This window comes from Suncus etruscus, chromosome 1 (genome assembly GCF_024139225.1).
Source record: "Suncus etruscus isolate mSunEtr1 chromosome 1, mSunEtr1.pri.cur, whole genome shotgun sequence".
Classification (NCBI taxonomy): domain Eukaryota; kingdom Metazoa; phylum Chordata; class Mammalia; order Eulipotyphla; family Soricidae; genus Suncus; species Suncus etruscus.
The window spans coordinates 204249876-204262499 of NC_064848.1; the positions used below are offsets into that span (position 1 = coordinate 204249876).

At 54.8% G+C, this 12624-nt stretch overlaps 1 protein-coding gene across 4 annotated transcripts in view; it reads right to left on the bottom strand.

Moving 5' to 3' along the window:
- The window catches only part of HID1 (HID1 domain containing), a 994098-nt gene extending 983230 nt beyond the window's left edge, over positions 1-10868 (bottom strand). For all 4 annotated transcript variants that reach the window (XM_049769487.1, XM_049769473.1, XM_049769496.1 and 1 more), the window contains exons 1-6: positions 10685-10868; positions 4128-4277; positions 3703-3873; positions 2233-2346; positions 1631-1737; positions 1299-1415 (exon numbers count right to left, since the gene is read on the bottom strand). In XM_049769487.1, coding sequence (XP_049625444.1) covers positions 1299-1415; positions 1631-1737; positions 2233-2346; positions 3703-3873; positions 4128-4277; positions 10685-10750 — 725 coding nt within the window. In that variant the 5' untranslated portion in view covers positions 10751-10868. The remainder of the gene's footprint in view (positions 1-1298; positions 1416-1630; positions 1738-2232; positions 2347-3702; positions 3874-4127; positions 4278-10684) is intronic.
- Positions 10869-12624: the final 1756 nt, after the last annotated feature.

Consider the following 12624-nt stretch of genomic DNA (forward strand, 5'->3'; position numbering starts at 1 on the left):
AGGAGACGGGAGTTAAACTTAGGTGTTATTTCTCATGGTCTTGTCTGGCAAACTGCTCCTGGGCCTCTCTGGGCCTCACTGACATCAGTACAATGGGCTACTGGAAGTCTGACATGGACCATCTCTGAGTTGAGTCCCTGTCAGGAGTGACCCTACCCTCCAAAAAAATTATTATTAATGGGCTTTGGGCTGGAGAGAGAAGGCAGCAAGGAAGGTCTTATACCCAGCACTGCATTGGGTCTTCCAAGCCCCTCCAAGAGTGATCCTTAAGCACAGAGCCAGGTGTAAGCTTTGAATATCTCCAAGTATGACCAAAAAAAAAGGAAAAGAGGTGCTTAAACCCTCTTGCAAACATGTGTCATGGTTATGTGTCAAATCATGTGTGTGTGTGTGTGTGTGTGTGTGTGTGTGGTCCAAGAATTAAGTTAGGCAAACACCTGACCCACTGTGCTGTCTATTTTCTTTTTTTTCTTTTTTTTTTTTTTTTTTTTTGGTTTTTGGACCACACCCGGTGACGCTCAGGGGTTACTCCTGGCTATGCGCTCAGAAGTCGCTCCTGGCTTGGGGGACCATATGGGACGCCGGGGGATCGAACTGCGGTCTGTCCTAGGCTAGCGCAGGCAAGGCAGGCACCTTACCTCGAGCGCCACTGCCCGGCCCCTGTGCTATCTATTTTCAAGGTCACTACAAGAGATGTTTAATTTATATATATTGGGGGCTGGAGAGATAGCATAGAGGTAAGGCAGACCTGGATTTGATCCCCTGCATCCCATATGGTTCCCTGAGCCTGCCAGAAGCGATTTCTGAGCACAGAGCCAGGAGTAACAACCCCTGAGCTTCGCCGGGTGTGGCCCCAAAACAAAAAAAATTTATATAGATTGGGGGCCCTCAGGAAGTGAGACCACCCAGCTAGACTCCCTGCCCTGCAAGCCTGAGGCCAGCAGGGAGCGATCACAGAAGCATTGTCACAGGTCAACTCTGCCACACACACACCCACTGGGTATGTGCAACCCATCATGGCAACAAAGGGATGTATAGAAACTGGGCTAATAAAATATTAAACAGGAGTTGCCTGCGACTTTCACATTTATTTCTCCCAGAGCAGCTCTAAGGTTGGACAGCGCCCGCCGACGCTGGTTTGTGTAGTGACACATGGCTACCGCCAGAGGACAGTTCGTTCCCCTTAGTGACAAATGTTTACCGCCAGGGGGCAGCGCGTTTTTCTCTCCCCTCAACCCCCCAAATAATTAGTCCATCCAATATAAGGAAGGGACAAGAAAGGCTCCAGGGCCCCTCACCTGTTCTCCGTGGAACAAAAGAACTGCACCCATGGGTTGGGGCTGTTGCTGTCGGGTGAGGGGGGCAGGTACATGGCCTCGGAGAAGCAAGTGAGAAGCAGTTTTAGCAGCTCCATCCTGGGGGAGGGAGATCAGGGTTCAAGCTCAATGTAGTGGTTCTGAACTCTTCCCCCCAGAAAGGCAGGCAGAAGAGTTCTGGAGCATAGAAAAGGAAGGACCGCACATATCCCTGCGATGCTGGAAGAAGGCACAGCAGGCAGGGCTTCTTGTGAAGGCCCCATTTTCTGATCTAGGCAGAAGGACCAGGCTGGCATCTCCCTCCCTGAACTCACCGGTTCATGTCATGGATATAATTGGGCTGCGGGGAGTGGGCAAAGCCCACACCAGCCTCCCAGATGTATTCACAGCTGTCCAGGGAGTGGATGTCCTCCGCTGAGTCCTGAGGACAGGGCCAAGGGACATATCAGGGATGGTGGGGAGCAGCCAGTCCCCAAGGGCACAGAGATGCACTCCAGATTCTAAAGCCACCCTTATGAGGGGCCTACTGCATGGAAGGGAGAGAAGGTACGTGGACTTCTGGAGGACACTTCTTTCACTGAATCCAGTTTGGGCAGGAAAAGGGGATGGGTGGAGGTGGGACTGGTGTGTACTTCAAATTGTGTGTGGGGTCTTGGGGAGTACCATGAAGTCTCAGGGTCACATCCCTGAGAAACACAGGAAGAGACAGAGCCAGGATGGCCTTGCCCAAGCCCCACCTCCCACGCTGAACAGGCAGACAATGGACTCCTGTTTCCAGCAGCCAGAGCCAGGGCTGGGCGCGACCAGCTGGCTCCTCTCCAGCTGTGCCCGCCACCCTCTCCCGGGGACCTCGGAAACATTCCCCTCTGTAGACCCAGCCCAGCCCAGGGCCTTGAGCCTGCAGCTGGACTCTCACCACAGTGCTCCGGCGATGGCTCTGTACGGTGAAATCGGGGCAGAAGAGCAGGTCGGCGATGGCCAGCAGCAGGGACTCAGCCAGCGGTCGAGCATTCTCATCGTCCTCCTCTACCTGCGGGAACAGGACGTCACACGCTGCCTCAGTTTGGCTGCCCAAGCACTGGAGTCCCAGACCCTGGAGGACAGGATGGGGCCCACGCTCCTGGGCAGATGGTTGAGTGGGGGGCAGGAACAGCCAAAGGAAGTGGGTTCTGATTCCCCTCCTAGACTTCCCAAAGCAGCAGAGGAGATAGGGGAGCAGTGAGGATGGGCCAAATAGGGTCCCCCAAAGTCTCAGGCCTCAGCCCCCCTAAGAATCACTGGGTGCTGCACTGTGACCAGCAGCCCAGATGGAGGATGGTCCCCCGGAGGTCCTCTGGAAGCAGAGCAGCAGCCTAACCCCTCTCTGGCCAGCAAAGACTTCTGTGGGGGAATCCTCTGCCCTCCCAGCACCTGGGCCCAGGCCTTGAAGGAGGTTTGGGAGCAGAAGGTCCCTCCTGATACCCCCAACAGTCCCTTCACTAGGCCCCACCCACAGACTGCACATCATCAGGCTTCTCTGACCTAATTCAAATCACCAGGCTGTGCCCACTGGCTCCAGATCTCCAGGCCCCATCACAGATCCCATCGTGCCAGGCCCGACCAGATGGCCTTCCCACTGGCCCTCCCACCAGGCCCTGTCCATAGATCTTAGAGAGCCAGACCCTCCCACCAGGCCCCACCCACAGACCCCAGATCTCGAGGCTCCATCCACAGATCCACCTCGAAGTGGCCTGGCATGGACCCTCCTGTCAGCCTCCGCCCCAAATCGCTCATCACCAGGCCACGCCCACGATTTGCCCGCTAGGCCCCGCCCACAGACCCCAGGTCTCCAGGCCCCGCCCACAAACCAACCCACTAGGCCCCGCCAATAGACCCCAGGTCGCCAGGCCCCGCCCACTGACCATTCCACTAGGTCCCACCCACATACCACAAATCTCCAGGCCCCGCCCATTGACCCTCCCACTCCTGCCCACAGACCCCCAGGTCTCCAAGCTCTGCCCATGAACCCTAAATATTCAGGCCCCACCCACTAGCCCCGCCCACAGACCCGCAAATCTCCAGGCCACGCCCACTGAGCCTTCCACTTGGTCCCGCCCACAGAACGCAAGTCTTCAGGTCCCACCACTAGCCCCGCCCACAGAGCCTAGGTCTCCAGGCCCCGCCCACAGGCCACCAGGCCCCGCCCACAGATATCCCGCTAGACCCTGCCCATAGAGCCCAGGCCTCCAGGCCCCGCCCACATGTCGCCATGCCCCGCCCACCGCCCCTTCGGCCCCGCCCACAGACCCTCCCGCTAGACCCTGCCCACAGAGCCCGGGTCTCCAGGCCACACCCACATGTCACCAGACCACGCCCATCGCCCCTTCCGCCCCGCCCACGGACCCACCCCGCCTCGGCCCGCGCCGGGCACGGTGGACCAGAAGAAGCCGCGCCAGTCGGGGTCCTCGAAGATGTAGGGCAGCACGCGCGTGAGCAGGCGGCTGCAGCTGAGCACCGTCTGCTTCTCCTGGTCCGAGTGGCAGCCGCTCTCCGCGCCCTGCACCAGCTTCTCCACGGCCTGCGGGGACAGACAGATAGAAAGCCTGGGACAGGCTCTGGCAGGGGGCACGGGCCAGGGCCACATGCCAGGGCCCGGACACCCACCCCACACGCCCTCGCCAACACTGGGCCCCTGCCTCCGTTTCCTCACCTGGAAATGGCACCCCAGGAGGAGCATCAGTCCTTGCTCCAGGAGGAGCAAGGGACCAAGGAGGGGCTCAGCCAGGTAGGACCCCACACCCACGCCCCCCCTGCCACCCGGGGCCCGGTCACCTTGTAGCACAGAGTGGCCAGGTTGGAGGGCGACTCCTCCCGCACGGCACGGATCTCGGCCGCGGGCACCAGCGCGAACACATCCTGCACCGACGTGGCCGTGTCGGCCCAGAACTGGTCCCAGAAGGCGTCGTCGGTGGCTTCCACGGGCTGTGGGCCCAACCAGGGCACAGAGTCACCCCACCCTGGGCCAGAGACCCCACTCGGGTCCTGCCAAAGTCCAAGTGCTTCGCCAACACCAGAGCGAGACAAGAGGAGGAGACGGGCAGGAGCCAGCCCAGGTCAAGGTGGGAGCACCCTGGATCCCCTCTGGGCAGGGGTGCACGGGCCTCAGCAGTGGGGCTCCCACCCTCCCCGCACCCAGCAGGGACAGAAGCCAGGCTGTGCCATCTGCCCTAGTGAGGTGACAAAGGGCTCCTGTATTCCTGGTCTTTCCTCGAAGCTGCCCCTCAGCACCTACCTTCCCCAGATGCCAACCAAAACAATCTCTCTGGGAGCCAGCTTTCTGGGCACCTCCTACTTTCTGGGTACCTGACGGGCATCTCCTGTTCTCAGCACCCAGCATGCAGTTCTGGCTCCCCCACCAAAGTGCAGAGCTCAGCTCAGCGCCCCGCCTGGCTGGCTCAGGCCAAAGACCTTCACGACTCTGCACTGCCCACTGGACCGAGTCCAAACCTCAGCTCGCTGGACACAGAGCCAACAGGTCACACACACACACACACACTTCCCTGTTTGCACCGTGTCATCCAAACCTATTCTCACCTGCATACACACTTGTGTATGTGAAAACACACATACACATCTGCAGTCGCACACAAGTTCACAAGCATACACGCACAGTGTCACTGTACTTTCTCATACCTCATGCACCTTATTTTTTTGTTTTGGAGCCATACCCAGAGGTACTTAGGGGCTACTCCTAGCTCGGCACTAAGGAATCACTCCTGACAGGGTCGGGGGGGGGGGGGCCTATGAGATACCAGAGATGCATGCAAGGCAAGCGTCTGTTCTATCAAGCTATTCTATCATTCTGGCTCCCCTGCATGCACTTGAACACATGGAAACAAGCATGTCTCATACATGGATCACATGCGTACACTCACAGCTGCATACTTTCTTTGATATATCTCTTTATTTAAACAGCTTGATTACAAATATACAGCTGCGGGCCCGGAGAGATAGCACAGAGGTGTTTGCCTCGCAAGCAGCCGATCCAGGACCAAAGGTGGTTGGTTTGAATCCCGGTGTCCCATATGGTCTCCCGTGCCTGCCAGGAGCTATTTCTGAGCAGACAGCCAGGAGTAACCCCTGAGCACCGCCAGGTGTGGTCCAAAAACCAAAAAAAAAAAAAAAAATGCAAACAAATATACAGCCACACACTTTCATGTACTCATACCTGCATGCACTTAAACACACATGATATAAACATGAACTCACATAGAGAATCATGTGTCTGCACATGTGGAGAGTTCCTCATACACTTAGGATAATGAACTACCTATGTACACCTGTATACACATTATGCATATTCATAGTTGCACATATTTCACACATGAACACAACCTTACGTGCATACATTCACAATGACACATAGCCAAGAGCATAGAAATGGGTGCGCAGACACGCTTGCGCGCACACACACACACACACACACGTGTATGGTTTTGAGGATTTTGGGGGGGGCATACTCAGCAGCGTTCAGGGATTACTCCTGGGGGCCAAAACAATAGCACAGCATTAGGTCCAGATGGACCCAGGTTCAATTCCTAGAATCCCACATAAGTCCCCAAACCAGCCAGGAGCAATTTCTGAGTGCAGAGCTAGGAGTAATCCCTGAGCGTTGCCAGGTATGGCCAAAACAACAACACCACAACAAAATTACTCCTGGTAGGTTCAGGGAACCATATGGGATGCCAGGGTTTGAACCCAGGTCGGCCACATACAAGGCAAATGCCCTCCCTGCTGTGCTTTCACTCTGGCCCCCACACATATGAGTTGAGTTCCCTGAAACTGTGACCTTGCAGTTACTCAGTCTGTTCCCTCTTCTCCTAAATGTGTCCCTTCCAGGGCCTGCACACACACCTGCAGGCCCTGTGCCTTGAACATACTCAGACCCTGTAACCATGCACCATCAGAGGGGCTGTGTAAATCACAGCAATAGGACCAGAAATTCCTCCTGGAGAAAGACCTGAATGTGCATGCCAGTACTTACTGGGGGGGTCATTGTGGAGGACTTGGCCAGTCCCCAGAGAGGGCTGAGATGAGGGCTGGCCTACAGGGAACTTTAGGCATTAAGAAGAATCAAATTCTCAAAGACTCACACCTGGGAAACATTCATGATTCCCTATTCTAGGCCAGGCCTGATTTGTGCAGATTATTCCATATGGGGAAAAAAAAAAAAAAAGAAGAACCAGGGGCCTGAGCCACAGCACAATGGGGAGGGCGCTTGCCTTGCACACAGACAACCAGGGGTTCAATCCCAGGTATCCCATATAGGGATGATCCATCTGGAAAGCTTCCTGAGCACAAAACCAGGAGTTATCCCTGAGCCTCATCAGGTGTGGCAAAAGCCAAACAAAACAGGTGCTGGCACAATAGCACATCAGGGAGGACTTCTGCATTGCACCCGGCCAACCTGGGTTTAATCCCCAGTATCCCTGAGCCTGCCAGGGGTAATTTCTGAGCACAGAGCTAGGAGTAACCTTGAGCGTCACCAGGTATGCCTCCAGACAAAACAAAAAAGATAAAAATGAATTAAGTTGGAGGCTGGAGAGATAGCACAGCAGTAGGACATTTGCCTTACATGCAGCCAACCCAGAATGGACAGTAGTTCAATTCCCAGCATCCCATATGCTCCCACCCACCCACCCCGTGCCTGCCAGGAGCAGCTTCTGAGCGCAGATCCAGGAGTAACCCCTGAGCGCTGCTGGGTGTGACCCAAAAACCAAAACAAAAAAAATGAGTTAGTATTTTTTTGGAGTCACAGCCAGCGGTGTCAGGGGTCACTACTAGCAGTGGTTAGCAGACCATAAAGTGCCGGGGGACAGAATCTGGACCCCCTCAGATGGCACGTGGCTCCAGTCTGCTGAGGCATTTCCCAACCCCCCCCCCATTAATTTCTCTTAGTACAAGTATATTATGATGATGATGATTTCCTTTCTGCAGGCAGAGAAGTGCCAGAGCATCCACAGCCTGGGCCTGCCTACAAGAAGCCTTCCTGTCTTGCTCCCGTTAAACCTAGCTTGTTTCCCTTCTCTGAAAAAGGACTTGCTACCACAGGCCAGGAAGATGACACATTATTCAAACTATTATTCATTATTATTTGTTATTACTATTATCATTATTTGAACCAGCAAGAAACAGGCATATCCTCAGACAGAGGTAAACAGAGCCCCCTGAAAGCGCTAAGGTCTCCTCCTCTTAGAAGTTCCCCAGGTTTTCCCTGTCACTCAAAGAACTTGGCTCCAGGCTCCAGGACCCCGCAGCCTATCCCAGCATGTCCTAGTGGAGACAGGTGGCAGTTGCTTGGCCAAATATTTGCTTAACTGTGGGCTGTAATTACCCTAGACATCCCTCCAGGCCCTGTCCATCACCCCTAGAATCCTCTGGCCCACTCCCCAAGCAGTGCTTTCTCCGAGCCCCAAGCCGGTCAGGGGCCAGAATCCAGGCTGGCACCAGGGCCTGGCCAATGTGGGAACTGGTCAAGCCAGTTCACTGAAGAGAGGGCCAAAGGCTACCAGAGGCCCTGGGGCTCCAACCCTCCAACACTTACTCCCCTGAAGTTAGTGGGTACAGGGGGGGCAGGAAATCCCAAAAGGACATTCAGAGCCTCCATTTCCTCCCTCTGAGAGGCCCACATTTGACATTTCCCTACTTCTAGATAGGCAGGGTCCTTCTGAGTGGACTAAAAACTCCCAGGTAAACTTGACTTCAGACCTAGTTTTTTGTTTTTGTTTTTGTTTTGGTGGGGGGTCATTTCTGGCTGAGAAAGGAAATCAGGAGAGAAACTAAAGAGGCCCCAAGACAAAAAGCAAAGAGTCCCGTGACAGACTTGAACAGGATATGGAGGGTCTCACTTTCCTTGTCCCCAACTTGGGGTGTCTCTCTTGGCCTGGCTGAAGCCCAGATAAATCCATTAGGGCACCACTACCCACTGGCCCAATGTTACAGGGATTAATTGGGGACAAGGGGACCTTTCGTTTTCTACAAAGGGCCTGGTTTGGCTCTGGTCTCTGTGATCTCAGCCAAAACTGGACCAGAAAAGTGTGAAAGGGGGGGATTTTGTAGGAGGTAACAGACTCAGGCTGCCAGGGCCAGAGGTTCTAGTCCCTTTGCTGGAAAACTTCATATTCTTTTTATTTTGGCTTTGGGACCACATCTCGTGTCACTTAGGGGTTACTCCTGGCTCTGTGCACAGGAATCACTCCAGGCGGTGCTTGGAGGACCCTATAGTACGCCAGGGATAAAACCGGGGTTGGCTGCATGCAAGGCGAAAGCCTTTCCTGCTGTACTATCACACCGGCCTTTGATATATTTTTCTCTTTTTCTGGGGTGACAGGGAGGAGTTGGGGCCACCCCTGCCATACTTCAGAGCTTACTCCTAGCACTGTACTCAGGGATCACTCATGACAGGTGTAGGGGATCCTATGCAGTGTTGGGAATTGAACTGGGGTGGTCACATGCAAGTGCCTCAAGCCCCTGAATTTTGAATCCTAGAGAAGGATTGCTGTAGCCTTGCTGTAGCCAGGGGGGATGTTTTTGGAGGAGTGGGTGTCCCCAGCACCCTACCAGGACATGCACACACTTACATATGCACACAGGCTCACCAGGTAGGAATTTCCTAACAGAAGGGGTTCAGGAGGGGGGCCGGGAAGTGGCGGGAAGCCCAACTGGCTGGCTGGTGTTGGAGAGCAGGGTCAGGCCAGGGCCAGCCGTGCAGGAAGCAAACAGGATGCAGTTCAGGAAGGTTCGAGAAACAAGTGGCAGAGAGGTGTGGCAGCCCATGGACTGTCCAGGGCAAACCCAGCAGCTGGGCCAGCTCCTGTCCCCTCTCAAGCTGTCAAGCCAAGTACCCTCACATGGACCCCCTTCCATCCCAGGTAGCCCCCCCCTGCCTGGGTTCCCCAATGTGAGCCAGCCCCCCACCCTAGTGTCTGTTCTGGTTCTGCCCTAAGGTAACTTAGGTTCTCGCTGGAGCCTGGGGAAATACCAGCTCATATGCACATGTATTCACATGCATGACTCCCTCTTCACACACATGTCTTTAGACTAGGAGAGAGGAACCAAGAAGAGGAGCTGGAATTCGCCCACTGCCCACCCTCCCCCGCACAGCCTTCCCCAAGAATTAGATGGACAGGGCAGCCTCTCTCTCTGCACTCCCACATGGGCTCCACATCAAGGGACCGTTCCCCGAATGCCAGAAAGCCAAATGTCCACACCTACAGGAAGCCAGGCCTGGTCTCTGTGGCAGGTGTGGCCCGAACCCTCCCCGTCACCCCGAAAAAAATAATATCAGCCAGGCTGGGTTACTTTGAGACCCTCAGTATTACTGGGCACCTGACCTCTGTCTGTAGGGGACCAGCATTTGGCCTTGGAGAGTTTGGCCCCCAGTCACCCCTCAACCCACACTAAGAGCAGAACAGAGAGGCCCTGGGATCTATGGGGGAAGGGCAGGCCGTAGGAAGAAAGTTCCAGATGGCCACAAGTCCTGGACTCCCTAGAAAGTAGGGGGGATCTGGAGGGAAAGGGCTGGGTCTCTCTGTGGCCAGAGCAGCCTGGTTCTCAGGGTGACAAGCCAGGAGACAAAAATCCTGGGATTTGGGGGGGTACCATGACTGAGGGAGGCCTTCAGGCCCCACCCTAGGTCATTTGTATCATTGGTATAACCTTAACAGGAGGGAAAGAGGGGACCCACAAATGCAGCCATACTCTGCACCTGGCCTCAGAGAAGGAAGGAGGCCCTGGGACAGTGATTCCCCCACCCATCGCCCCCATGACCCGGGACCTGTCCCCTTCCAGGCAGCCTTACTGGGTTCCCACTCTTGGGTTCCCAGGAAGCAGCGCTGGGCCTTTGGGGCGCGCACCAGCTGTTTCCCCCACCGGCCACGCTTTGTTTGCATTGAGTCAGCTGGGTTTGCACCAAGGGACTGGGGAGAGGGGAAGCTGCTGGTGCAAGGGTATAGAGAGGTGGGGTAGAGGCCTGAGGAGGTGGGTGCACAACTGGGGTGCACATCTGGGGGGGTGATAAGATAGGGGGCGGCCAGCTGGGCTCCGGGAGCTGGAGTGTGGCACACGTCAGCCTTAGCAGCAGCGGCTGCGGGAGCAGGAGGAATATTCCCGGGAGAGGAGGCTGGGGGAGGGGGCCTAGGGAAGGATGGAACCCCGAAATCTAACCCGAGGTGGGGGGGTCCTCTCCAGCCCAGGCCGGCAGCGGCGATCCACACCCCCAAGTTCGGCGGGTCGAGTCCCTGCAGCACCCCCAAGCCCAGGCCCTGCCCGACCATCCGCACCCCGAACCCCAGAGCGGCAGGTAAGTTGGGGGCCCCCCCGGGGTGCACCTGCGTCTTGGTGGTGAGCTGGATCACCGCCTTCCTGAAGTTCAGCTTGGAGTCCACCGACCCCATCGCGTCCGAGCCCGCTCCGGCTCGGCCCCGGGCTCCGGCTCCCGCCCCAATCCGGGTTCGGGTTCCAGCTCCGGCTTCGCGGCGGCCCCCGCGGCTCTCGCAGGCGCCGAGCGGCGCGCCCCGCCCTCCGGCCGACGAAGGACACGCCCCTTGTGGCCACGCCCCGCGCGTTCCTATTGGTCACGCCTTTGTATGTGACCACGCCCCTGTTGTGGCCACGCCCTTGATCAATTTCATCCTCACCCTGTGACCTCAGAAAGACATCATGGCTCCACCATCACTGCTCTTGGACCAGGCCTCACCCACCCAAGTCTCCCTGTCCTCCCCCATTTCTTTCTCCCCCCCTCTGAGTATCTCCCTTTTGTTATTTTTAATTAATATCTTTATTTAAACACCGTGATTACAAATATGATTGTACTTGGGTTTCAATCATGTAAAGAAGACCCCCCCCCTTTCACCAGTGCAACATTCCCATCACCAATGTCCCCAAATCTCCCTCCTCCCCACCCCGCTCCCTCCTGTACTCTAGACAGGCTTTCTACTTCCCTCATTCATTCACATTGTTATGATAGTTCTCAATGTAGTTATTTCTCTAACTGCACTCATCACTCTTTGTGGTGAGCTTCATGTTGTGAGCTGGGAGCTGGACCTTCCAGCTCTCCTCTCTTTTGTCTCTGAGAATTATTGCAAAAACGTCTTTTTTTTGTTTGTTTTTTGTTTTTTGTTTTTGGGCCACACCCGGCTGTGCTCAAGGGATACTCCTGGTTGTCTGCTCAGAAATAGCTCCTGGCAGGCACGGGGGACCATATGCCATATGGGACACTGGGATTCGAACCAACCACCTTTGGTCCTGGATCGGCTGCTTGCAAGGCAAATGCCGCTGTCCTCTCTCTCCGGGCCCTTAAAATGTCTTTTATTTTTTCTTAAAACCCATAGATGAGGGGGCCAGAGAGATAGCATGGAGGTAAGGCATTTGCCTTGCATGCAGAAGGACAGTGGTTCAAATCCCGGCATCCATTATGATCCCTCGCGCCTGCCAGGACCGATTTCTGAGCTTAGAGCCAGGAGTAACACCTGAGCATGCCAGGTGTGACCCCCCCCCCAAAAAAAAAAACATAGATGAGTGAGACTATTCTGCGTCTATCTCTCTCCCTCTGACTTGTTTCACTCAGCATAATAAAATCCATGTACATCCTTGTATAGGAAAATTTCATGATTCAACTCTCCTGTCGGCTGCATAATATTCCATTGTGTATATGGACCATAGTTTCTTTAGCCATTCATCTGTTGAAAGGCATCTTGGGGGCCCAGAGAGATAGCACATCGGCGTTTGCCTTGCAAGCAGCCAATCCAGGACCAAAGGTGGTTGGTTCGAATCCCGGTGTCCCATATGGTCCCCCGTGCCTGCCAGGAGCTATGTCTGAGCAGACAGCCAGGAGTAACCCCTGAGCAATGCCGGGTGTGGCCCAAAAACAAAAACAAAAACAAAAACAAAAAAAAAGAAAAGAAAGGAAGGAAAGAAAGAAAGAAAGAAAGAAAGAAAGAAAGAAAGAAAGAAAGAAAGAAAGAAAGAAAGAAAGAAAGAAAGAAAGAAAGAAAGAAAGAAAGAAAGAAAGAAAGAAAGAAAGAAAGAAAGAAAGAAAGAAAAAGAAAGAAAGAAAGGCATCTTGGTTGTTTTCAGAGTCTGGCTACTGTAAAATGCTCTGCAATGAATATAGGTGTGAGGAAGGGATTTTTGTATTGTATTTTTGTGTTCCTAGGCCAGGTATATCCCTAGGAGTCCCTCTTTTGTTTTTTGGTTATTTTTGTTGATTTTTTAGGGGGTTCATACCCAGCAGTGTCCAGGGTGGGTTGCTCCTGACTCTGCACCTCAG